Genomic DNA, 24638 nt, shown 5'->3' with positions numbered 1-24638 from the left:
GTTGTAAGTCTTCTGATAACACTTGACAAACTTCTCTTCCAAACACAGGCGATCGTGACTGAGACGTATAAAACGAGCTTGCGCCCAAGACAAATTTGAAACGAATTCTTGGGTCAAGATAACCGAAAACTTGAGGCTGGATTGAGATTTGTTGGTTTGTTTTCCAAAGGAAAAATAAGATTTCTTCGATGCATAGAAACTTTGATTAGTATAAATGATTCAACTTGCACATTTTCTTCTATTTTTTTTATTTGGGGACAGGATAAAGACACTTCGAATAGATATAAATACGGACGAGTTGGATTCAGACTCCATAGTTTTTCAATGAATCCAGTTTTCAGCTTCACTTATCATTATTATTATTATTTTTTTTTCTGTCGAAAAATTCATTTATCGTACCAGTTAATTCTGTTTTATTCATTTAATTACTTATCCATTCGTGGTTTCATTTCATTCTAATTTTTCACATGACATAGGCAAGTTCGTTGCCTCCGAGGGCAAAATATTAAACACCGCCAGGACTAGCTCTCTGATAAACTTTCGTCCGTCGCATAATATGTTTGAGTAGCTACGTTCGTCGTAACAAATAAATACTTTATTCGAGAAAGAATATTATCATTTTTTCCACACACTCTTCTCTCTTTACTCATCCCAGTGTCTCGCCAACATTGCGCGGTATGGTACACAATTACGTATATTTCACATACCTATGCTATTTTGACAATTCCATAATTATACACGAACTGATTAACGATCGCGTGCAATAATATAAACACCGGAATTATACATGTATACTTATATTGCATTTATCTACGTATATATCTGCGTATGTCGTATTTATGTACGTACGTATATAGTTCACCTTATAATATAAACAGATCTTATAATAATTAACAATCCGAATTATTACAATCACATTACTTTTTAATAGTTACATACATATATATATATATATATGTGTGTGTGTGTGTATATATATATATATAGTACGATAATGATATAATTAAATATTTATCTACACAGCCCGCACTTCCGGAGCATGTATAATCCTAGGTTATGTTAAGGTACCTATGACAGTAGGTATACCGTTATTCACAAGTGATCGTACGAATGATTGACGATAATATTACGAATAATAATAATAATAATAATAATAATAATAATAATAATAATAATAATAATAAAGCCAACAACAACAGTAATAATAGTAAGCACAATAATATCGTTAATGACGGTAAGAGTGACGATGAAATTACGTACGAAAATTATTAATAAATGGAAATCATATTTACTCCGTACAGTATCAACAACAATAATAATAATAATAACAATAATAATAGTAATAATAATAATAATAAAATAGATGGAACGGGGGATGAGATGGATCGTGCATGTACGCACGTATATGCATGTGCTCGTATTCATATCGGATTTAGGATCGTTTCAGCGATCGTGTTTGGTGAGCTCGAGGGGTTGCTGGTCCGGCCAGGGTTCCCGCCAGGCGATCGGCGAAGGGGGGTCCTGGTCGGAATCCTGCACGTCGATCTCCTCGTCGGAGTCGACGACGTCGTTGTCGAGGCTCCGACGCTGGGGCGTCGGGCTCCTGGGGGCGTTGTAGTGTCGGGATATGCTCGAGGCGTCCGTGCCGCCGGCGAATATGCTCGCGGGTGTCGTCGTTTGATTAGCCGAGGGTGGCGACGAGTCCCCCACGAGCTGACTGATCATGCGAAACGCGCTCGGCTTTCTTTCCGGCTGGGCCGCGACGCCGCCGCTACCACCGGATTCGGCGAATCTCTGGGACGGTACGGCGGTACCGTGAACCGCGCGGAATGCACTATGTTCGCCACCCATCCCCCCGGCAGGGGTTCCTGTGGTTATACCAGTTAACGATGCCCCTGTACGGGTCGTGTCTAAACCACTTCCCGATACCGCCGGGTGCGGCGGCGAACGCTTTAGAAGGTTCATGCGCTGGTGACGCCGCCATTTTGCTCGTCTGTTGGAAAACCAAACCTAAGAGTCACAAGGGTCGTTAGAATAATATTCAGCCGACTTCGAGCTACGGTGGTTGGGATTTTTGGTTGTTTTTTTTTTTTTTTTTTTTTCACTTTCCGTACGGAGTGATTGTCCGACGGCAGAATCTTACCCCTCGTCTGGGGCGATTTAACCCGCCTGCGATCGAATTCGAGATCGGTTGTTTGCCAGGGTTACCAACCGTGGTGAACTTGGTATCGACAATTTTTACACTCGCCGCTACGACGGCTGGCGAAATTTTTGAGGTTACAAACTTCGCGGCGAGATGTGCGTACGAATTTACGACGGTTGGTCAACCTGACGAACAACTGCGCTTGAATTTTAGCGCATGCGCGTTTACATTCTAGCAGACGACGGACCATTCGGCCCTTAGACAATCACTCTGCATCTATACGTATGTATGTATTTCGGGGTACTTTTTCTTTTCCACATATCTATATATTCGTACACCGCGTTGCACGGAATTGATGGGTTAATCTGTGAACTATCCGAGATGGAATTTTAGTCAACTCTGTCGCATATAGCCAAATATTATCTTTTTCACATTTTTCTATACAAAAAAGGCATCCACGGTATGTTTTCGATTCTGACAAAATTCGCCCGGGTAGCGTACCGTGTATCGGTTATTCAACAATTTATTGCCAACAGGAATATTCGGTCGAATGACCGATGAACCTGATTGTCCGAAGTCTTATCGTTTTCATTTCGTATTGCAACTTGACAGTGTAAAGGATCTCGTTGGATCTAACGTACTCCTAACTTGAACTTGTCGCTAATTTCCCGCCACCATCTCAGTTATCGAAAACGAATCACTGCTCGCCAACTTATTGCCAAGTTTTTATCGTCAATTGACCGTATGCAAACTCGAGTCAAGTACAGTCAAAGGGTAGTTAGTCTCCTGACGAGTCCGCTGCTCGGGTAAGAATCTAACAACAAGTAGCCGGAAGAAATATAGCATCAAATCGAAAGTCGGATGGCAAATAACGGGTCCGTTTATCGTTTTCGATTACTGTAATCGATGTCGGAGGATCAGCCTTTGCTTCGTCCTCTCGAGGTTAAAATTCCGACCTACCGCGACGAGGACCGGCGTCTGAGCACCCTTTGACATCTTAATAATCGACGCTCTTTGGCACAATTATTGATATTGATTATCGGGTGGACGGTGGGTAGTAATTTGGTACGGATGCTTACCTGAACGCGGGCTTCGCTGAGGGACGTTTTCGACGCGAGGCGTTCGCGCGTCGATACGCAAGGGTAGTGCGAACGCTCGAACTCCTTTTCCAGTTCCTCGAGCTGCTCGGGACTGAAGGTTGTACGATTCCGTCTGAACTTTGGCTGCTCCGATCCGTCCAAGCTTCCATCGTCTCCGTCAGCATCTGACACATTAATTTCAATCGTTCTTGTTACGCGAGAAGTTTAATTCTTGCCAGGCTTCGGGCAGCTTTAATTATACGCCGCGTCAGGATTTTGTAAGCTTGATCGTGCGCCGGATGCGATACTTGTGCGAATATTTTATAAACTTTCCTGGGAAATATACGATGGTTCAATAATCGGATCAATCGAATCAGTTTCAAGTATAATGTTAAAGGAATTGGTCAGCGTTGCTGCTTGCTTGTTCGAAAGCTGAAAGTGTTCAAAGGAATGTTTTACAAGCCATTCAATTTATCTGGTTCACAATTCAGGAGGGCTTTTGGTGTTTCGTTTGTTGTTTTCTCTCTCTCTATCCAACTGGGTGGTCCCCTTGAGACTAAAACCTTTCCTCGATCGAAAGCCGCGAATTTAATTCTTCCTCACGCCGGACTCGCGATATCCAGCAATACCTCATTATTATTGATTGAATAATACCACCAATTCGGTCGATAAACCGGTTTCGCTTCTGATACCATTTTAAAAGCAACTCTTCTCTCGCCGAGCGTAAACGTGCCAACACACGTGAGCCGCGGATGCATCGATGACTGCGGGCGGCGCGTGTGACTGACTCGGTCAGTGGCTCACGGAAATTCTATCAAATTTCTAGTCGAAGAAGAAGAAGAAGAAGAAGAAGAACAAGAGTAAGAAGAGGGATACGAGAAGCCTGCAACCGAAACTCGATACCGTGTAATAAACTGCCACGGTATAATACTGATAACTGACGGGGAAATCCGAACAGGGGTAGAAGGCACATGTCTTTTTATGCTTCTCCTTCTTATTCTTATTTTTCTCACTCAGTGCGGGGCATTTCTCGGGCATTTCCTCTGTCACGCACGCAACGTGCCTTTCAAGTAGGTACCGTGGCACGAAAATCTCCAAGTTTCCATGACCCGGCCTGCACCACCGACCTTGAAGATCTTGAGTTAAGCGTACCAGTTATCGAGACGCGTTTGGACCCCCTTATTTTCCAAAATCATAAATTTCACCACGCCTAAAACCAATCGCTACAAATTTGCTCTCGGGTGATTTTCGAACCAAGGATCGAAGAGACCCAACGAAAAAGGTCGATAACTGGTACGCTTGTACCTTAAGCACGTATTAACGTATCGTGACAAAGTTTCGGTACCCAAGTATCCGCGAGTCATCGGGTCCGATCCGTGAAGCGCGTGGTCGGGACTTCCGCTGGATCCACCGCCTGGACTCGGCGCTGGAGGAAGAAGGACCGAGCCTCCGGTTGGGATGGTTGGCAGGACCCAGGGGTGGGCCCCACCCCATCCCGGTATGTGGTGAGGGTGGTGGTGGGGCGAGTTGAAGTAGTGGTGAGGCCCCGCAGCGTAGAGACCGTAGCCGGCGGCCCGCGCGAATTCCGCCGCCGCTCGTTCCGCCGCTCGGTTTCTCAGGATGCGGTTTATGCTGCTGACCGATGGCGCCGTCGCGTTGCTGCAAACTCCTGCGCAAACGGCCCGGAAAATACTAATTTTAACACAACCCGTTTCCACGCTCACCTTCCGGGACCACCTCGTCCATTTCTATATTTCGGCTCCGTTTTATCTTACCTTCGGATATCAGTCGTTCGCGTATTTCCCACGCGAAGATCGTAGGGTTTTCTCTTTTGTACTGTTCGATTTTAGCCACGACCGCAGGCGTCGCAACTTTCGGTTTACTACCGCCGATCAGACCCGGGGGTCTCAGGGTTCCTGCAACATACGGAATTACACATTTTCAGATTTGCAAGTCGATGTACGACGATACCTACGATCAATGGTCTCAACGAGTTAGGAAATCTTTGAGACTCCGCCCCGTCGAGGTGACGATGAGTCGTGTTTCTCAGGAATTAGATCCGGTAAGGCGTCGGTAAAAAAGCCACCATTTCCTCCCAATTTTCTACAAAACTGACGTCTGCTGACGTGCGATAATTTCGCGGAAGTCTTGTACGATGATATTTGTTGGTCGCTTGTTTGTTTTTATTTTTTATTTTTTAATCGTTTTTACTTGTCGGTACCGAAACGTGCGAATAATAATTAGGGTTATTGATTCGCGTCGGATCGACGTGGACTTTTTCGACTTCTCGTAACGCCTTCTTACCGCTCCTTCACAGTGACTCGTAATAACGTTGTCTCGCGTAGCGTTGCATTGACAATTTTCTAAACATTTCGAAGAAATTTTTATTCGCTTTATCCGTGTAATATAAACCAGAAGAAAAGGCTACAATACAAAAGTTTGAGTCTCCCGCTTTCATTCTCGATCGTAGGCACAAAGTATCATTGTTCGATAATTTATTCACAAGGTTGGTATTTCTTCGAGGTAGAGTCACCTACGTGCCTATTTTCATACGTCCGTTGCGTCGATTTCTACACTCGGTCTGTTGAAATTCTCCATTTTTCACGTTACGAGGCGATTGATAAGACGTAAAAGCGTGCACGGTGTCCAAGTTGGGTACGATACGCGTGCAAGAGGCGCGGGAAAGATACGAACACCAGGCAACTCGTCCGGTTATCGACCCGCGAATTCGTCCAGAATCGCAGACGGAATTAGCATTTATACGGTCATGTCATACGTTTGCTTTGTAGCCAGGCGGTAAATTAATTACTCGCCCGTCGCGCTAGTCGGAGCGCTTCGTGACTTTTATAGGCAGTCACCTATAATTGCGTGTATACGGATCCGTTCACCCGCTATAATGGCCGTGTTGTGAAACAGAGTCAATAGCCTGTGAAAATTGAATTACATATATAGGCATATATAATCGCGGTGTCTGATTGTGTCTTATTCGATTATACAGTTTGCCGGGTATAATACGTTATACTGCATTTCAAACGGTGTATATACACCTAAGCTCCGTCGATACACAGGCATCTACAATTTACACACACGCACGTTTTACAATACCATGGAACCTTGAATTTCTCCAGGGCTCTCTGGCCATCTGTCGCCGTATCATCAGTCCGCAATTGTTCCTATCCACGATAACGCGTTTTTACTCACAGACCGCGCACCGTTAAAGGAATGAAAAAGTCCCTTTAACACCGCTCGGTCTGATTCCGAAGATGGATCGAAAGATACGCGCAAAGAAGAACCCCCGAAGGGTGATCAGCCCGGATCGGAGTCGTGCGGTTGTAATTTCTTCATTGGCGGATAATAATAACGTAAATGGGTTGCAGAGGAAGAAGGTATTCCCGAAAGATTGAAAGGTGTACGCGATATACGCGCGTACGGAGGCGAATAATAAGAGCAAACAAAGAGAGGCGACGTGTCGAGCCGCGAGGAGGAATTTCCTTCGGGCATTTGGATATAGCCGGGTTAACCTAACCTCGCCCATTAACCGAGCAACCATCGGCAACCCGCGAGACACGCACCTATATATGTGCATTATCCAGCTCGGAACAGAAAGAGAGATATCCACAGACCCCGGAGGAGTCGAGCGCCGTTTACTCACGCACGCGGGTTCACCCGTGGGAGAACACGCGATCCGGGACCCTTTGCGCCGCGGCCAAAACGTTCTTATTATTTTTCATTCTTAATAATAATCCTATAACAACCAATAATTGCTCGGCTCTGGCTGCGCCTCTGCATATCATTTACGTCTGTGTCTACTCACACACACGCGCGCGGTATTATTCCGCGGAAGGTTGTACTGCACGCGTTAAACTACCGCGTGTATCCTTACGACTCGAGATTCGTTGCAGCTGCGGAATTATATACGCGAATGTACAACAAGTAGCAAGCTCTGCCGGGGCAGCGCTTTTCCACAGACGCGGTGAGTTGGAATTGGTAAAAAGCTGCCGACGGTAAGCTAATCGTTGTAACAATTATTTATATTGTACGAGAACCCGCAACACCTTGGCGCAAGTTTTTAGTTATCGAAAACGTCGGTCGGTTCGACCGTTTATAAAGAATTTACTTGTAGTCAAAATTTTTCTCGGCATGTACGCGTTTATCGTAAGGCGTAGCTTCGGGGTCGGGCAACAATTTTGTTTTTTTTTTTTTTTTTTTTATTTGTAACCGGAAGTAACGCTGCTCGTCCCCGCAACTCGATCCATATTCACCCCGTGGAAAAACTGTACAAATTAATTCACCGCTATCCCTCCGAACGATCTCCGCGGACCGTTTGTTCGTTCGTTCTTTCGTTCGTTCACGTATACCACAAATAGCAGTTTAGCCTAACGACGTTCCGGTAAACGCTTCTTTCCGGTTCGAGTATAAAAGACCCGAATAAGAATATACAAAATGAAAAGTAACACTCTCGTCTTTCGGACACTCGCCTTGTCAGCTGTTCCGTTTACGTCGCAAACATCCAGAGTTTTAATTTCCTCCGTTTTTCGCTAAAAGTTAAAAACTACGTCGGACAAGGTACACCTTGACGGTGATTTTTAATCGCTATTCCAAACTATCCTCATTTTTCGATTTAACGATTCGGACGAATATAAGTGATAAATTGAGTAATAAAAAAAAAGTCCCGCATGCCTGTTCCGCGAGCCGATTCGTCGGGAGTTGACGAGAGAACGCGTGGCGATAAAGGCCCGAATAAATTTACGATCCTGCTAAACCGAAGGTAAATTACATCCGCGCTTACGCGATACGCGCACCGAGAGAAGAGGGAGATTTTTCTACGGTTTCTCCGAGGGCGCGTTCACATCGATTACTCCGCGTCACATGCGAACTCTGCAACCAGGGTTCTCGTTCTTCGGCCGAGGTGGTGATCAAACCAGCTCGAACCCCGCCTAGCCTGCCTGCTCGAGTACCTGTGCATGTAAGTCGGTAAGCTCGTATTCAGACTCGGCGTGGGTAGGTAGGTAGTAGGTGGTAGGTATAATGCCCGTGCTGTTAGGTACATTCTTTCCCGTAAACTCGATTACAGTTGGCGCAAAAAATCGGAACGGAGTTCGTTGCGAAACCCGGGGCCAATTTGCACGGATTACCAAAGCAATTATACACGAAATAAGCCGTTTTAAGGTCATCTGCATAAGGATATAGTGCACGGTCTTTGCCTTGGTTTCATCCATCCGTACCTATCCACTTACTCCTCGTATTCCTTCCTTCCTTTCTTTCTTTCTTTCCTTCCTTCCTTCCTTCTTTCCTTCTCCCTATCGTTTACTCCGGCAATGAGTCTTACTGGCAGGCGCAATTGCACGGCAGGCAGGCGATGCGGGGATCTATCAACTGCTAGTTAGGCTTGCGGGCAGGGCCGAAAGTCGTTACCCAGAAGCGGCTTGTTTCTGCAACGCCGGCACTAAGGAGAGTCGTAAAGAGTTACCTTGGTGCTAAAGTATCGTAATATACCCTACATAATCTCTACGTATATATACGCGTAGGTATATGAACACATCCGCGGGTTAAGAAAACTCCTGTATACATGTATCGTGTGGGTAGGTTGCGGATGTTGGTACCACGAATACTCACTCTCTATACCTCCGATGTACTCTGAACGTAAACTTTGCCCAACTGTACCTATAATCACGAGCCATAGGTGCCGTACTCCGATACCTATACGTGAAAGGCCGCAACCCTCATATTTTCCTACCATTTTATCAATCGGAGATTCGTCGTTATATTCTTTACGAAAGACGCCTACTTGGGAATTTCGCATAACGTCCGAATCATCGGTTGTACAAATTTTTGTCACATACGTTTCGAATCCAGAACTCGTCACTGCCGAATGCGGTTGACAAATTATATCGCAACTTTGAAATCCACTATCGATCTTACGATTTTTCATCAATTTTGACCGTGTAATTATTCACTTTACACAATTTTACCATTCGGACAATGTAACATGTCACTGACAATATAATCGATCGACGCTTCAGAGTCAGTTTATTATCTTCCGTTCTTTTCTCCTGCTAATTGAAAGTATAATTAGCAGATACGCAAGCCGGATGTCTCTGTCTTACATATGTGCCCGTTGGAGCTCCGACCGGTTGTATTTTCAAATGCTTTTTGTCGCAAAACTATTACACACAAGCGTTTTCTCTCGCGGACTTTTTTTCAGAGCTTATCGAGACATCGAAAAATCTCGAACACAACTTTCTTCTCATATCCGTAAGAGTTTAGTCGGCCTTCGACTCGGCTTACGAATATCGTTACAACTCGGAAACTGTTGATCTCGTTTCAACGAAATATAGCTTTAAATATAGTCTGACGTTGCAGCTGTCCGTAGAAAAAAATTCAATCGAAATTGGTTCGGTAGTTCCGAAGTTACAAGCTTAACGTGCGGGCGGACAGACGCGGATAGACGTTGAGTTTTACGGATGCGGAGAAGATAGAGACGTGATCCGGAACTGTACGGATGGCGATCACGCACACGTCCGAATAACTTCCGTGTAACCTTGCGCAGCGTTGTTTCTTTCGTAAAAATCCTGTAACAACGCGACTTTGTACACTCCCTCGCGGAGGAATAAACAAAGTGAATAAAATAAAACCAATCGACAGCAACGCGCGTGCTGTGGTTAAAAACGCGGTTTCACCAGGTTTTTCATTCTCAGCTCTCCGATGCTAATATGGCCGACTAGCCGCGTTTGAGGGTCAACGGATATTTGCATCTCGGTCAACGCGCGAGAATTATAAGGAGAAAAGATAAGTCTAAGAAGAAGAATAGCGAGAAGAAAACATAAATGAAAAGGTGAAGTTTGGCGTAGCAAGCGTGTAATATGCAGCCAGGTATAATTATAATAATTGTAATTGAAACTTGAAACAAGATGAAAAGAAGAAGAAGAATAAGAGTAAGGAAAAGGCCGCGAGAAGGGGGCGATGTCTACCCAGTGTCTCGTCTTCTGCCACGGTTTTACCTCTACTTTTCACATAATGGACATCGGCAATACGAGCTAGGTTCGTGCCTACGAGAGGGAAGCCTTGTCTACTGTGCGCTTTCATATGGTAACCAGGAATCGCCTTGTTATTGGTCGAGAGATGGGGCGTTCGCTCAACGGATGTGTCACATCGCGCTTTGCTCGGTGCTTCTTCCTCTACTTCTTCACGCAGCGCGTACCCCGTGACTTTGGAATTTATGCCTCTCGGTGGGTGAAAGAAACAGCTCGTATTATAAAAGCGATGGTCCGCGGGTAGCTGCGGGATGTAAGGCGTGGTATATTGACGAGAAAATGGGTAAATGGGAAAACAGAGAGACGGGGATAGAAGAGGCTGAAGTATAGAACGAAGAGCTGTACGGTAACGGAGACGAAGAAAAGAACGAGTCTCTCGGGGGTAAAAACATCTACTGGAATATTATTTCTGATCCCCGTGCACCGAGCTTGCGTTAGTTTTCTTTTTCTTATTCTCTGGTTTCAGAGGTACAAATTACTCGTTTCCACCACCATTGTTCGCCATTGTTGTCTGCAATACCCTTATCTACGCGATAGTTATCTGTTTGAAGATGGAGAAAGATAGAGCGAGATAGAGAGAAGTAGAGAGAGATGCTCGCCTCAAACGCTCAGAGACAGTCACATCGGCACATGTACCATTGTACGGGAGCTTTGTGCTTTCTCAAAAGATCCTTTATCTCACCTGTTGTACACGTTTGTCGTTTCTTGCTACGTTTGTCACAAAATAGTGTAATCCCTTTTCACGCTATATGTTTATCGACGTTATTCTACCTGTAAAATACTGAATGACAATATTAATTAAAGCACGCGTTGCAGCTGGACGAAAAAGAGCATTGCCTCTACTCCTATTCCAACGTTCGTGTAAAATACCCCAAAACGTATTTACACCCGTCGACGATTGATTTTAAAATTTTCACCGTAATCTAGTCGAGTAGTTATCGCTATTTTGTTGCTTTGGTAGAATAAAAATTATCGCCTTTCGGTCCCGCGATGTAACGCGCGCGTTGTGTTCGGTATGCAAGGCGGAGGGGTGAGGGGGATTTACTTCCTGAGCAAGTATATTATAAGCGAGTTAGCCGGTTAAAGCTTTAACTGCAAGGAGCTCGTAAATAACAACGAGTTTATGCGCGCGAGTAAATTTGAGAGTGTTCGTAAAATCCTCTCTCTCTCTCTCTCTCTCTCTCTCATTACTTTTTGAACGCGAGCGGGGAAAGGGCGTCCGGGGGGGGGTTTCTCAGCCCGCTCGCGTGTTGCATAGGTATGCATACACACGAGTGTAACTATCGGTGAAATCGTTGCGTACGCGTCTTTACGGCGTTTCCCGTCACGAAACAAGTTTGTATTCGATTATATACGAGGAACTAATTTTATCATCATTCCGAACGCGGTGTGTGCAACTAAATATTATACGCGGGTATATAACCCGTGTAGGAATTACTGACTGACAGACTTTTATAGGTATAATGTAGTGGGTGTGCCACGTATATCCATACGCGTCAATATATATATATACCTATATACACGTATGCTAAATTAATACGTCCAATCCGATTATACAATTGATCCGGCAACTGCAGCGGTGTCTAACACTTGAGATTATAACTAAAAAATACATATATATATATATGTAAACTACAGCGGTTATGTGAAATATATACAGACACACGTGTGTAAATTAGCTGCATGCATCTGCGCATATATATCTTTATAAAATTATTTTTCTTTCTCCCTCCATCTCTCTCTCTCTCTCTCTCTCTCTTTCGCTCACTTTCAGGATGGAAGGAATAAAAAAAAAAAAAAATGATGAATTTCGTAAGATCATTAGTTAAACGTTGTCCGGGTTGTTCGACAAAGCGGCAAACCTGTCTAGTTATGCCTTATAGAAATAGAAATTTGATTTGTCTAATTTTTTGTTGCAGATTTCTCGACGAACGCGTTCTACGTTGGCTACCACAACAGCGCTGGTGAGTTTTTATTATTTATTTTTTGATTTTATAGAATATTCGCGCAGTTAGAAGATTTGCCGTGAGTGTTAGAGAAGGAGAGCTCTTTCGTTCTTTCGTTCTTTCGTTCGTTTGCACCTACGTGGCAACCTTGTATGGTTATCTTTAGTGCGAGTCTATTGGCTGAGCACGGGTATAACTATCCCCATGGCAACCGTAAAACGCGGAGCGGCAGTAAAAAGGTAAAAGCCACGGTAACTGGTGGGTAAATCGAGATATTCCAAGCATCGCTTTACCCCCTTGTTACACATACATCCACGTGTTGTACCTGCGCAGCGTGTTCGAACGCGAAGCAGAACTCGTTGCAAGTTACACGTTGCACGACGAACGAAAATGAAAAAGCGCAAAACTTTCGTTTCGATCGTGTTTACCGGTTTTCTGCAATTTCTGAAAAATTATGTGCCTTTGTCTCCTTTCCTCGCAACAACGAACGGATAGAGTAGAAACTGGTAACCTGTGCTTCCGAAATCTCTCCAATGCCAATTCTCGAGTCGATGCCGATAACTCGGAAGGCGGTCTCTCTCTCTCTCTCTTTCTCTCTTTTTTCAACACCCATCCATCCGTGTGTGCTATCACAGTGTAGCCCGTTCTCAACTTCTTCCGAGCCTACAATTGTCTCGTTCCTTTTTCTTGCAGAAAGAGGATGAGAGAGGAACTGTGACCGCGATAGAGGCGGGCACTCACTCGACTGAATCGGTTCTCCTCTCACCTCGGCGTGTTGTAAACTCAGCACGTTGTTTGCATCGTCCGCGGACGATTTATGTATTACTCCGGCAATAACCGTGACGCTTAAAGAGCCTCTGAAGTGGCCGGGCCTCGCTTGACCTTTGACTTGTATACCAGTGCAACTAATTGCCCGTACAAAATATGGGAACTCGTTCGTAATGCGCAGGTTACGTACGCTTGGTGCCTTGGATCGAAAGCTTCGGAGTTCGCAATTTCCGCAGTTCAGCGCGCGTTCACCTTCGTCCGTTTTTTTTTCGCATCTCCCAGGGTGTGCGGGTAGGGTTAATTTCTTCTTATGAAATTTGCCGTTACGGGAATAAACGATGGGAGTCTTTTAACTGCGCCAGCCGCGTATAACGCGAGGCGAAGAAAGTCGCTTTTTAGGTTTTCAAGTACCGGAGCAGCAATGCTCAGGTTTAATTGCGGGCCGAAGGGTGTAGGTAATTGGTCCGCATGCCGCGATTACCGAACATTACTACATTCGCCATTACATCGCATCTTTGAGAGCGCGGAGTTGCCGAGAGATGTTGAGTTAATTTTTGTTTGATTGTTATGCTCTTCGTTTACCTCCGCGTTTGTTTCTCATTTTTCATTTTTCATTTTCATCCTTTTTTTCTTCGTTATTCCTTTTTATTTTCCTCCTACTTTTTATTCGTCCCTTTTTTCGAATGAAGACATTACCGCGGGAGCTGCGGAGATGGCCGAACAGAGACTGAACGGTATATTTTTACGATGCTGCCTCGTAAAGTTAACGAGGAACGAGAACCGAGGAATTGCTCTGCATGCTTCGAACTACCCGGGATCGTTTCGGACTTATGTATTTTACTTAACCCGTCTCTCGAAGACACACGCTTTATCGTTGTACCACTACGTACAATGTGCGATATTGCACGGTATGCATCGTCCCGTGCGCAACTTTGTGCCAAAGTAAAGTTTTCCTTCATTTTATACGCACGATACGATACATCGTACACGCCTACACGGCGCCCGGATAGTATCTTTGATAAATCTTCTCGCCAAGTCGAGAACGCATCGATTTAACAATCTTGTGAAATCTGTTCAATCCTTAGTCGTTCCCTGTATTCCATTATCGCACAAGAAATTGCGGGCAATTGTATACGCCGTACAGACGTACCCGCATATAGGTTGAAGGGAATTACGATCGTGCTGGAGGTTAATAGCTGCTTCTTGGGATTAACAGTGTCTGTAATAATGATTACACAGTCACACGCACGGGGGGTGTACGTACGCCGGGGACTTGTACTGTGTTGTATTAGAGCCCTGGTTGTACAAAGAAGAGCTAGAAGGCATCGTTTGACAGACACACTTAGCTCTATGTAAGTCAGCCTCTCTTCGCTTCTCTTGTATACTGGATCGGTATATTGATTTGTGCAGAACACCTGTGTTCATATTCACCACGTCATCTATACACGGTCGTGAGGCGCAGGTATGTATAATACCAAATGAATTTCTATTCTTTGTAACATTTACTCTAGCAACGATGCGCGCGCCTACGTACCCGTATACGATAACACGACAGTCCTGCAGTCATCCTGGATGCAGTCGCGGATAAGAGTTTAAATTCGTTGATGTGGGAATTTAAAAAAAACGTACGACAAACGACCGTCGTACCTGGACGAAAGTTCAAACGAACTTGTACGTATGCAAGGGGATCCGAAGAGTTGAAAAGAATTATATAGAAACTTGGCGAAAACCGGGGGCAGTTTGAATACCACGCGCAGCCCTCAATCATCTCAATTCGTGTAATTTGTGTTTTTTTTTTTTTTGTTTTTTTTTTTTTTTTTTCCGCCGTGTTCGCCAAAGTTGCGGGGTAATCAGGTGCAGCTCGAACCTGCGGATACGTCGACGCGTGTGTGCGTGTGCGGCATATACGTACATACGGCGTTACGATATTAGCGAACACGCGATGAGCCTGACGGTATGCATAGCGGTGGGTATACTATACACACGTACACGGGAGCTCGGGGTTTATTATAAAGCTATCAGTAAAACTCGTGTCCGATCTGAGGGAGCGGTAAATCTAAACGGGAGGAAGAACCTCCTCCTCACCCTACCCCCGAACCGCCGACTCATTTACCTGCCATATATTAAATTCGCACATAATAACCGTCAAGCCGCGTTAGTTTAGCGATATTACGCTAGCGTTATACCTGTAGGTATACCGCGATGATCCCGATAGCCAATTTGGATAGGCGATGCTGCGTTTCACACACACACGTGTGAGTATATATATATACATGTATGTACACACACAATATGCATATGCAGACATAGGTGTAGATATGACTTGTACGTTAGTCGTTGAGCCTAGAGCGAGTTGGACTATGCAGCAGCAGCAGCACGCGTCGAGTGCCAGTCTCACGGCTCATTCCTCAACTTTCCTCTGTCGCACCGTGTGTGTTTCTAGCATATACCTACTTATATATACCTGTAATCGATTCCTCTTTATCTCGAAACATAAATTATCACGGCTAGAACGCGCGGTTGGCGCGTGTTCAACACGTTCGATTACTTACGGAGCGAATAATTGTATGGATGTGTTTAGGTAGGTAGGTAGGTAGGCATGGTTGTATGTACAGCGAAACTTCCCAATAGCGGACATCTTCGGGGACTAAAAATATTCAGAACAACGTTAACGTGTAAGTTGAGCTTTTGGAGATTTTAAGAGGAATCCGTTGTTGAGAGTCGTCTGTTATTATGGTCTGCTTTATTGATTTATGGTTTGAAATAACATCGGCTATTAGATATTCGTTGATACAAACTCGACTCGGATAATTAGAGATAGGTTATCAAATTTAACACGCGTGTGGTGGTCAAAATGGCGCCCACGCGAAACATCGATAGCTTGATAAACCTCGCGATCACCGATGAATCTTTACGAAATTCGGTCGACAACTTTATGCCACCTTTGCATAAGTTTGATCATTTTTTCAGAATATACCGTACGCGAAATTCGTTACAGTGGCCGTTTGAATTCCGGAGGTGGGACGCGTTATGCGGTAAAGCGTGTATTTGACACACGGTTCCTTTATCCGGATATTGTTTTTTCTTTCCATACTTATTTTCCTGTGCACGAAAATCGTATGGGAGGAAGACTTACCCAATAGCTTGGTTACAACTGCACCTTGTTGATTGAGGGAAAGTACGTGATTTGCCAAATCGTTGTAATGACGGAGGGCGCCCAAACCGTGAGACAGCTCCAAAAGTCTTTGGCGGGATGTTACACCCCCTGCATTGGCTCCGCTGCTGTTTCCGAAAGGATTCGGTGCGACCGAACCGGCGCAGCCAATTCCAACTCCTGAAACATGGAAATTTCACGTTCTTTCTTTAACGCGGTTACATGTAATACAGGTAGACAATCATCGGGTAAAAGTTGAGAGCGTTTTTTCAAACAAAGAGTTTGATTTTAAAATGTATATCTAAAGTTGAAGTATGCGGGTGGAAGACACGCTTCGTGATTTTGATATGGCGTTTCATTCCGTCGCGTTTTATAAAATAAGACCTTCGCCGTGGATTTATGTCCTTTACAGTGAAACACCGATAGATGAATATATATTTTTTTTCCTTCTTTCTTTTTTTCTTTCATTGTCTCTTCTCCCAGCATAAGCGCGGTTACAGTCAGTCGTGCAGGCAGTGCTAAAATGTCTTCTCATAGTTTCGCGATGTATTGTTCACCGCCTGGTGTGTGTATAACGTATGTATATATATGTATATATATGTGTATGTATATATGGCAAGGTAATTGAGAGGTTGGGTATAACCGCGTATTATCGAGCAGGGTTATGCCGCTCACGATTCTATACTTGACGAGTCTAACCGTGAAAAATAGATATCGTACGACGAAGAACGGCCCCGAGCTACCTCGGCCGGGGGATGGATGGATGCCTATGGAAACTCTCGCTTATCGCGTGGCAGGGCCTATACGCGTAATCGATAGAGCGACAACCTTTTTTCGTACCTTATACGTGGTATAACCACGTCGGCGATAAGAGAATCTCACGCATCAGGTGTGCCGAGTGTGAATTTATTTCTTGGATAATTTGTTCGTTCTTAGCTGCGTCCGATGTGCAAAGCGTCGAAACCGCTGGAATTCTGTTAATCTATTAAATCTCTGTCGCAAGAATTTACGCGGGACGGACTGTATGGTTGGGAATTTTTTTTTTTTTTTTACCCGCCCTGTACGTAGAGACAAGTCATTCTTGGGACTGACTGGGCGAGTGGTCTCGTCGACTGCATGACTGTGATCGAACGATGAGTAGAAAAAGAAAAGTTGAAGCAGGAGAAGGAGAAAAGAAATAAAGAGGAATAAAAAAGAGACACCCCTAATTCGGGAAAATAGAAGCGTTTAATTCCATGTAACTGGTTTTCATTCTTCACCGATCAGTTATGGGTGTCTCATGTTTTGACAGATTCTAAACGGTTCTTTACGGGATTCTTGAGCAGTCACGTTCTAGTTCTTACGCTAAAATCGTTGGGTGGGTACCCATGCTCTCGGAGCAGCTCAAAAACCACCGAATGGTGAAGAGAGAGAGAGAGAGAGAGAGAGAGTGAGCGACTGGATGAGAGACAGAGTTAAGGATGTAAACCTGTCGGAATTGAAAGCGAGGAATGACCGGCGTGCAGAAATATAAAGAGAAAGATCGGATGAGTCAATCGATTCATTTTTTGTCATTTAGCACAGTGGGTATGATAACTGAATCAAGAGGGCGAACTAGGTAAATTTTTTCACAAACACTACTTCGCCTCGTCCGAATTTTTATTCACAACTTAACGGTGTAGTTACGAATCGGCAAAATCGCCAGATTTCTCCGGCTATTTTCCCGGGACAAATCGAGATCGACGAATGCGCTTTAGAAGCGACACCCTGTACCTGCACAATACACGTGAAGCATACAATCTGCGACGTGTTTAAGCCTCTGTAAGGAAGTATGTAATAAGAGAGGCGCAGTTGCGGAGTGTCGTATTCATTGTTTTTTGCATTCATTAATTAATCTTCCTCGATCGCAAAAGATACCGGCACAAACAGTCGAGTCAGCAGGCTGAACCGATTGGAATTTAATGGAAAGTAAGACTGGGAATTTTTGAGCGCACAATGAACCCAGCTTACAGCTTCTCTCAGGTGCAATAGCATTCGTTTTGCAGTACATCATACGGATGGTGCAGTAGCGGTTTAGCACTTCGTTTTACAAGTTTCCATTCTATTACATCGTTCTTCTTACGTAACGCAGCCGGTTGGTTATATTGACGGAAAATTATCTTATTAATTCTCAGATTGCACGCGCTGTCCGATATATCCGTACAAGATTCGTTGTACGGACTGGCTCGGATCACTCTCTGTATTTTATAATTCTTTTTCTCGCACCGATTTCTCCACGCATTATCCCCCAAATATACGCGTAACGGACATTCGTTACATTCAACCACACGGCGGTTTCAACTCGAAAACAGACAATTAAATTTTCAACCGCAAACTTCTTCTCTCGGTTGGGCTCTCGTCGTACCTTTTCCTTTTTTTTTCAAAGTGGGTTTAGAAATTGACGAAAGAAAGAAAGAAACAATTCCCAATCGACGATAAAACGCTAGAATTTCCGTTGCCACAGAGACTACGAACGTCACAACGAACAATTTTTCCTTTTGAGAACTACCGTTGGCGTCGCGTTGACGAATAGATGCAAAAATGCAACGCCACGAGCTTGGCGAATTCTCTGGATCATCGTCACGATCCTCATCATCGTCATCGTCGTCGTTGTTTTTTGAACTTCTTTACCTTGCAGGGAAAAATGGCCTTCCAGCTCGTCTGATCTTTCCGCAATGCGGTCGTGATCACAGGCGATGCGTCGATACGCGTGGCACTTGACGGGAGGATACGTGGAGATATATAACGCACAATAAGAAAATTCCACCGATTAAACGTAAGTGGACGGTGCCCGTTCCATTAGCCGCACATTAGCCCGTCGCCTCGACGACGTTTATACTCCGCATTCGGCGCGTATGATATTATTATACGCGATTATTTACACGTGTAGGTATAATAAATTTAATTACCCTCCGAGTTGAGACCGTATAACTTCGGGTGATTTTCATCCCGCTGAACGGCTGCAGCTATCGGCTTATACGCCTCGATCTTCGTAATTGCCGGCTGTCAAACGGTGCTCCGATTGCCGCTCGTACCCGCGTTTGTTTTCGCGCCTGAGAAATCCCCGATCCTGCCACGCTTAATTATTGGATTTGTATTTTCTTCATTCTATCTCCGCGCGCGTGAAACGGGGCCGCGGATCTTCCGCGAGTACATTTACACACCAACGTTGGGACTCGGAACGATTCGTATTTCACGCACCTACTTTCAAGTCCAACCTTTTTGACGTGCGTTGAAATTTCAAGGGACCCTCGAAACACCCGCCTCCCGTAAGGGGACGACGATAATTAATACGTTTGAAGCAAACTTGTACGCTCAAGATGCAACTGTCAACCCCTGCGTGCAGATAGCATCGCGTTCAGGTGTTATTGGACAGTGGTTGACCGGGGGAAAGCAGCGGGGCTAAAAGGAGCTCCTTCTTTTAATACGAACATATGTTCCCTGGTTACAACCGCTGCCTCGGGCTGTCCGTTTTTCCGCCCCGTACCTTTCGCCCATCTTTATCGAGCCCTCGGATCTCGCCTTATCTTTTGTTCGTTTAAACGGCGATAATACCACACCGTCACTAATTTATTATTATCGCCCTCCTCGTTAACCCATCTGGAGCGGTTGAAGGAAACGCTGAGAATTTCGTGCCTTCAACAAGGTCAGACTTGATTGAGGGTTTCAAATTCTATTCCGGATAACGTTTCGATGCCGCCGTTTAGGCGAGAGAAGTGAATCGGTACTGGAGATTTTCGTTTAGTTATAACGATGGGTAAAAACATTTTCAAATTTCTATGTAGCCTGAAGATGATCGGATGCAGGTTCCCGCTTGAAACTTTGTTAAAATGAATAGAGAATTGATCAAAAACGTGAAGAATCCTCTCTTCGTGTAACGATAAGTTGGCACTGTCCATCGGTTACCATAATCGAAAACGCGTCTTTCAATTTTGACCGATTCATTTTTCCTTACGCTCCGACGATAGAATGGAAAAACGGTCCGATATAACGAACGACCGAACGTGAGTGTCGGTACTCATTAGGCATCGTACGAGTCACAGATATTTCCACACTTGGACGCAGCGTGTATACAGCGTGTGGATACGGGGAATTAAAATGCTTTTCCCATTACGCGTCGATTCGGATGTTTCGATATTGTTAGCCGTCCGTCTCTATCCACACACATACCTACCATACGAATACGTATAATCGCGGGTTTCTTGTTACCTGGACTGCAGAAGAAGCAGAAGTCGAAGGAGGAGAAGAAGATGTTCGGAGAAGTGGCAATGCCTCTTAGGTGTTGGGGGATGGCTAATGAGACAAGTGAGCTATCGTCGGAAAGCTCTGAACGAGACCTCGGCCAAGGCGCCAACAAAATAAATGTCCTCGCTTTCGTGCGCGGTGTCGTGGTGTACGTACCGAAGGGCGTTATACGGTGGCGAGACCGGTTCCCGGGACCGATACTACCCACCCCGTGGGGGCATCAGACGCTTACTATTGCAGCTACTACTATTCGGTGATATACTCAGAAATGTACGAGATGCCTCGGACGTGGGGGAAGAACTCGTCGGTATATCGCCGTTTACCCAGCCAACGGATAAACGATCGCATCCGTAGAAACGAGAAGCTCGCAATTAAGAACCAGGTTGAACCGCGGTCCTTTGTGTGTGCTGCGTATCGCATCCGCCTCCACGAACACGCGTCTCTTTGGTACAGTAGGTACGTCTACCTATAACCTGTACGCACACTCGTCGAGCCTCGAACGGGATGCTCGAATGTCCGATTCTTCGGGTATTCGGTCAGGATTGCAGCAGCCCGTGATCTTTTGTTCAAATTATTCTCTCGGATTAAACTGTGGGATACTCAATTTTTTCACTTGTCGCTTCTCGCGTGCCGTCGGCTTATACCTACGCGACAAAGACGCCGCGCTCCGACCTTCCGAAGGTGCGAAATTTTTCTACCGCATCACATCCCGTAGCAGTTTGATTCGCAGATGTGAAAAATTATGCTTGTTCATTTGACAATGGTGACGATGATGACGTTTGCTTCGAATTGTTTGACGAGATTCACGCAACTTGTCTCCAGCTGACGCTACTCCGTGGATCACGGGATTTTATTGTTGGTTCCTGAAGTGAGACGCGAACGAACGTTCGAGTTTTAGGTACGTTTGTCAAGGCGAGAGATTCACTCGGATGAAAAAAGACGAATTCAAATCGTTGTAAGACTTTGTTACAATATTTGGAGGTTTGTAATCACTGCAAATCTTACCGCTGAAGTTCACAAAAACACAGTTGAACTGAAAGCAATTAGTCTTTCTCCCTGCTTCCAAACGTACAAGATTCAATCGTCTTCTTTCCGGCTTTCACCGCTCTAGGTTCGACGTTAAAGAAAGTTGGGAGTCAGTTTGACGAACTATAGTTTTCCACCGTCATCCATGAACCAAGAGAATTTACAATCTTAACACCGTCGGTCCGAGCTTTCAACCATACATTTAGTCGGATCGTACATCCGACCTGCGAGATAGACCCAGGTCGTAAAAATTTACCTTTACCACGAGTCTCCTCGATACCCAGCAGCTCGTTGGAAATAAACCAGAAGCGTGTGTAGACCAACCCTAACCTGACCTAACCCAGCATGACCCTCAATAATGCCGAGTAACTGGCACAGGTGTCAAAACGTGAATCAGCAGATCTTGAATCCTTGGAGGATTGATCGCCTCACGCAATTGAACGATAACGAGCGTCACCTGTACTTGATTAATTTCACCGTACGAAATCGTTGGTTGGTTTCGCAGCGGCTGACGAGCGTTAGAGTTACGTAACACTGGGTTCGTGAGTGATATTTGGAGCGCCGGTGCGATTCTTTCGTAAGAACCGACTTTGTCTCCGCGTAAACTTTTCGCGTGCAAAGTCTGACCGAGCAAAAATTATTCACGCGGTGTTTCGTCGGGTGTCGCGCAGGTATTCGAACGCTCGCGCGGTTGGTCGGATCAGTCGTTGGAAGAGGATGGTGGAGGAGGTCGGACGGATAGGTGTAACGCGGTACGTGTGTGACAGGGTGAAATTTACGCACGGTCGTAAATCACTCGGAGTTTTGACATCCAAAGTCTACCGAGTTAACGTCTTTCCGTCAAAGCCGGCTTCTCTCCGGTTATAATTGTTGGCGTACACGGCGTGTACCGCCCGACGTTGGTATACCTTGTACCACACGCCTAGCCCGGAGAGCCGTTCAAGATACACACGGTTTGTTGTAAGCTACGAGCCTTTATTGTTAACCACAACCTGCATAAGCTGATGTTACATACAAAGCACGTGCAGCGACTCGCTACATGCCTTCGCCGCCAACACAAAGACGCGCTCCTCGAAAAGGAGCGAACCAGTGGCAGAACAATTCATCTCGCGCTTGAGGCGTCGAAAGGAACGCCGGAGCCATGGCGCGGGTTTGTTGCGCTAACGCGAAGTGAAAACCTCGTCGTTGTGTTGGTGCGCATCGCAAAAGACCCGACCGCCATCGCCTTTACACCGTCACTGATCGCTGGAATGTCGCCTTTATCATACACGTTGACATCGGAGGACGACGGGCTTCGTGACGGGAAAAAACGAGGCGATTCGGAATCTAATTTGACTCTTGGTCAAAACCCGCGAGCTCGGATTTACATTTCGGTGATCGGGGGCGGAAGTCAAGGGTTCCACGTCGAAGTCGAGATCGAGGGATCTCAACGGTGGATGAAGAGACGCGCTCGGTCGAGTACTTTAATATATATATACATATATACGTATGGTCGAAACTGTATTTTTGAAGGATGTCAGGCTTCGGGGTTGTTTGGGAGGAAGTCGGTGGTGCGGGTTCGTTGAACAGTCCAGAAGCGTCAAAAGCTCTCCTATAATGTATACGTATGGATAAGAGAATGAGAGGAACGCGGTGGAAAGATATCCGGCAACTGTGTTTCTTTGTCATGAAAATACACAGGTGTAAAACAGCGAGAGGCGCAAACCCTCGTCACGGTGGGAATCAACCATTTTTTTTCACCCAGTCATCATCCTCGACGGTTCAAGACACTCGCGCCAAGTTGATTAATGCGTTTTACATAAAGAGCCGAAGGACGCGGGGAGTTTTTCCGACGCGACGAGGACCAGGAACGAAATTGGGAGTAGCCGCCGTAGCTGGTACTTGAAAAGTATCAAAGTCGAGCCAAACTCTAAAGTGTCCGTGTACTCGTGCATACATGTATAAATAACAGAGACGAGAACGACGCATCGGATACCAATAGAGACCGTAAGGTCAATAACGCTAATTCAAACTGACCGTCGAGCAGAGCCGAGGGTGGAATGACGTTGATCTGGTGATGGGCCGTCGGAGGTTGTTGCGGCGTGTGCGGAGGGTGCGAGGGGGAGGGTGGCTCCCAGGGACGAGTTACGGTGACGCCATTGCTGGCTGGGGTGGGTCCGGTATCGTCGGAGCAACATTTAACCGCGGCGTTGTTGTTCGTAGCGCCGATGGCCTTCGCGTTCAGCTTCGAAGCGGCGTTTGGCAAAGAGAATCCGGACTCGGCCGCCGCGCTGCCGATAGCGTCGACCACTACCATGCTGTTGTCGTTCGTTGTCACTGCTGGTTTCGTAGTGCCGGTGGGCGTCGCGACGCTTCCACCGATCATCATCACTCGCCGGTTACCTCGAGGCTCTCCTTCCGGGGCCTCCCGGTCCTCTCTCTCAACGTTCCTACCGATTTCCGGTCTCCTCACCGTCGTTATGCCAACAACCGCACCGACAACCCGGCTACGCGTACCGTCTCGATTTGAATCGTCAGTGCAGTCTGGCTGTCCGAGCGTTTCTGCACCCGGGGTACATCGTCGTACGTAGAAATTATTGACGCGAGGAAACTCTTACCGGCACGTCTCCTCTTTCACGGTCAAGTACACTCACAACCGCGTGTAGGCGGGCACCCACATGCGCACACACAATTAAATATTCAAATAAACGCGGAGCGAAGTTCGAAAGAAAAAAAAAAGAAAAAAAAGAAAGAAAAAAACGGCAAGAAGGAAAAATTGAAACGTTACGAATTAAAAATCACACGTGCACCCGCGACGAGGAGAAAAATTTTCAAAGTCCAGGGCTGCGGGGTTCGAGCGTCCTCAAAGTATCCCATCACTGTTCCGCGTGCAAGTCCACTGGAAAGCTCGAGCTTTCGTCAGGTGTTACGCGCGGCGTGTTCGAGTTTACTCGTGGCGTATATCGCGATGAGGTCGGCGCCGCGAACCGATCGGCAGTGGTTGCGGAGGGTGCGTACGACGGGCGAAGGAGCGGCGTCGCTCGCTTCTGTCTCGCGGATGTCGCGCCGCGGTATTATCGTGCGTCGAAGGTGCGAGGAGGGTCGCCTAACGTATCAAATATATATGTTGTCTGTGACCCGCTGCTCGCACTGCGCCGGATTCGAGCAGATTGGCTTCCGTTTCGAGGCTCGAAGCGCGCCCAGACTACCTTTCCCCCACCTGCCGATACGCCGCTCGCTTGTGCT

At 45.8% G+C, this 24638-nt stretch overlaps 1 protein-coding gene across 2 annotated transcripts; it reads right to left on the bottom strand.

The window, feature by feature from the left end:
* Window positions 1–222: 222 nt before the first annotated feature.
* LOC107219322 (paired box protein 6 homolog) lies at window positions 223–24638 on the bottom strand. 2 transcript variants are annotated; one of them, XM_015657517.2, is made up of 6 exons: window positions 23430–24638; window positions 16107–16304; window positions 4998–5138; window positions 4568–4891; window positions 3223–3407; window positions 223–2010 (listed from the first exon to the last, which is right to left on the bottom strand). In XM_015657517.2, the coding sequence occupies exons 1-6, from the start codon at window positions 23779–23781 to the stop codon at window positions 1444–1446; spliced, it is 1767 nt and encodes a 588-aa protein (XP_015513003.1). In that variant the 5' UTR covers window positions 23782–24638; the 3' UTR covers window positions 223–1443. The 2 variants fall into 2 exon arrangements, with proteins under 2 accessions (XP_015513003.1, XP_015513004.1); XM_015657518.2 differs by having other exon boundaries at window positions 1700–1993.

This window comes from Neodiprion lecontei, chromosome 6, assembly GCF_021901455.1.
Source record: "Neodiprion lecontei isolate iyNeoLeco1 chromosome 6, iyNeoLeco1.1, whole genome shotgun sequence".
Taxonomy (NCBI): Eukaryota; Metazoa; Arthropoda; class Insecta; order Hymenoptera; family Diprionidae; genus Neodiprion; species Neodiprion lecontei.
The sequence above is the reverse complement of the archived record's forward strand: the minus strand, read 5'-3'. Positions and strand labels throughout refer to the sequence as shown.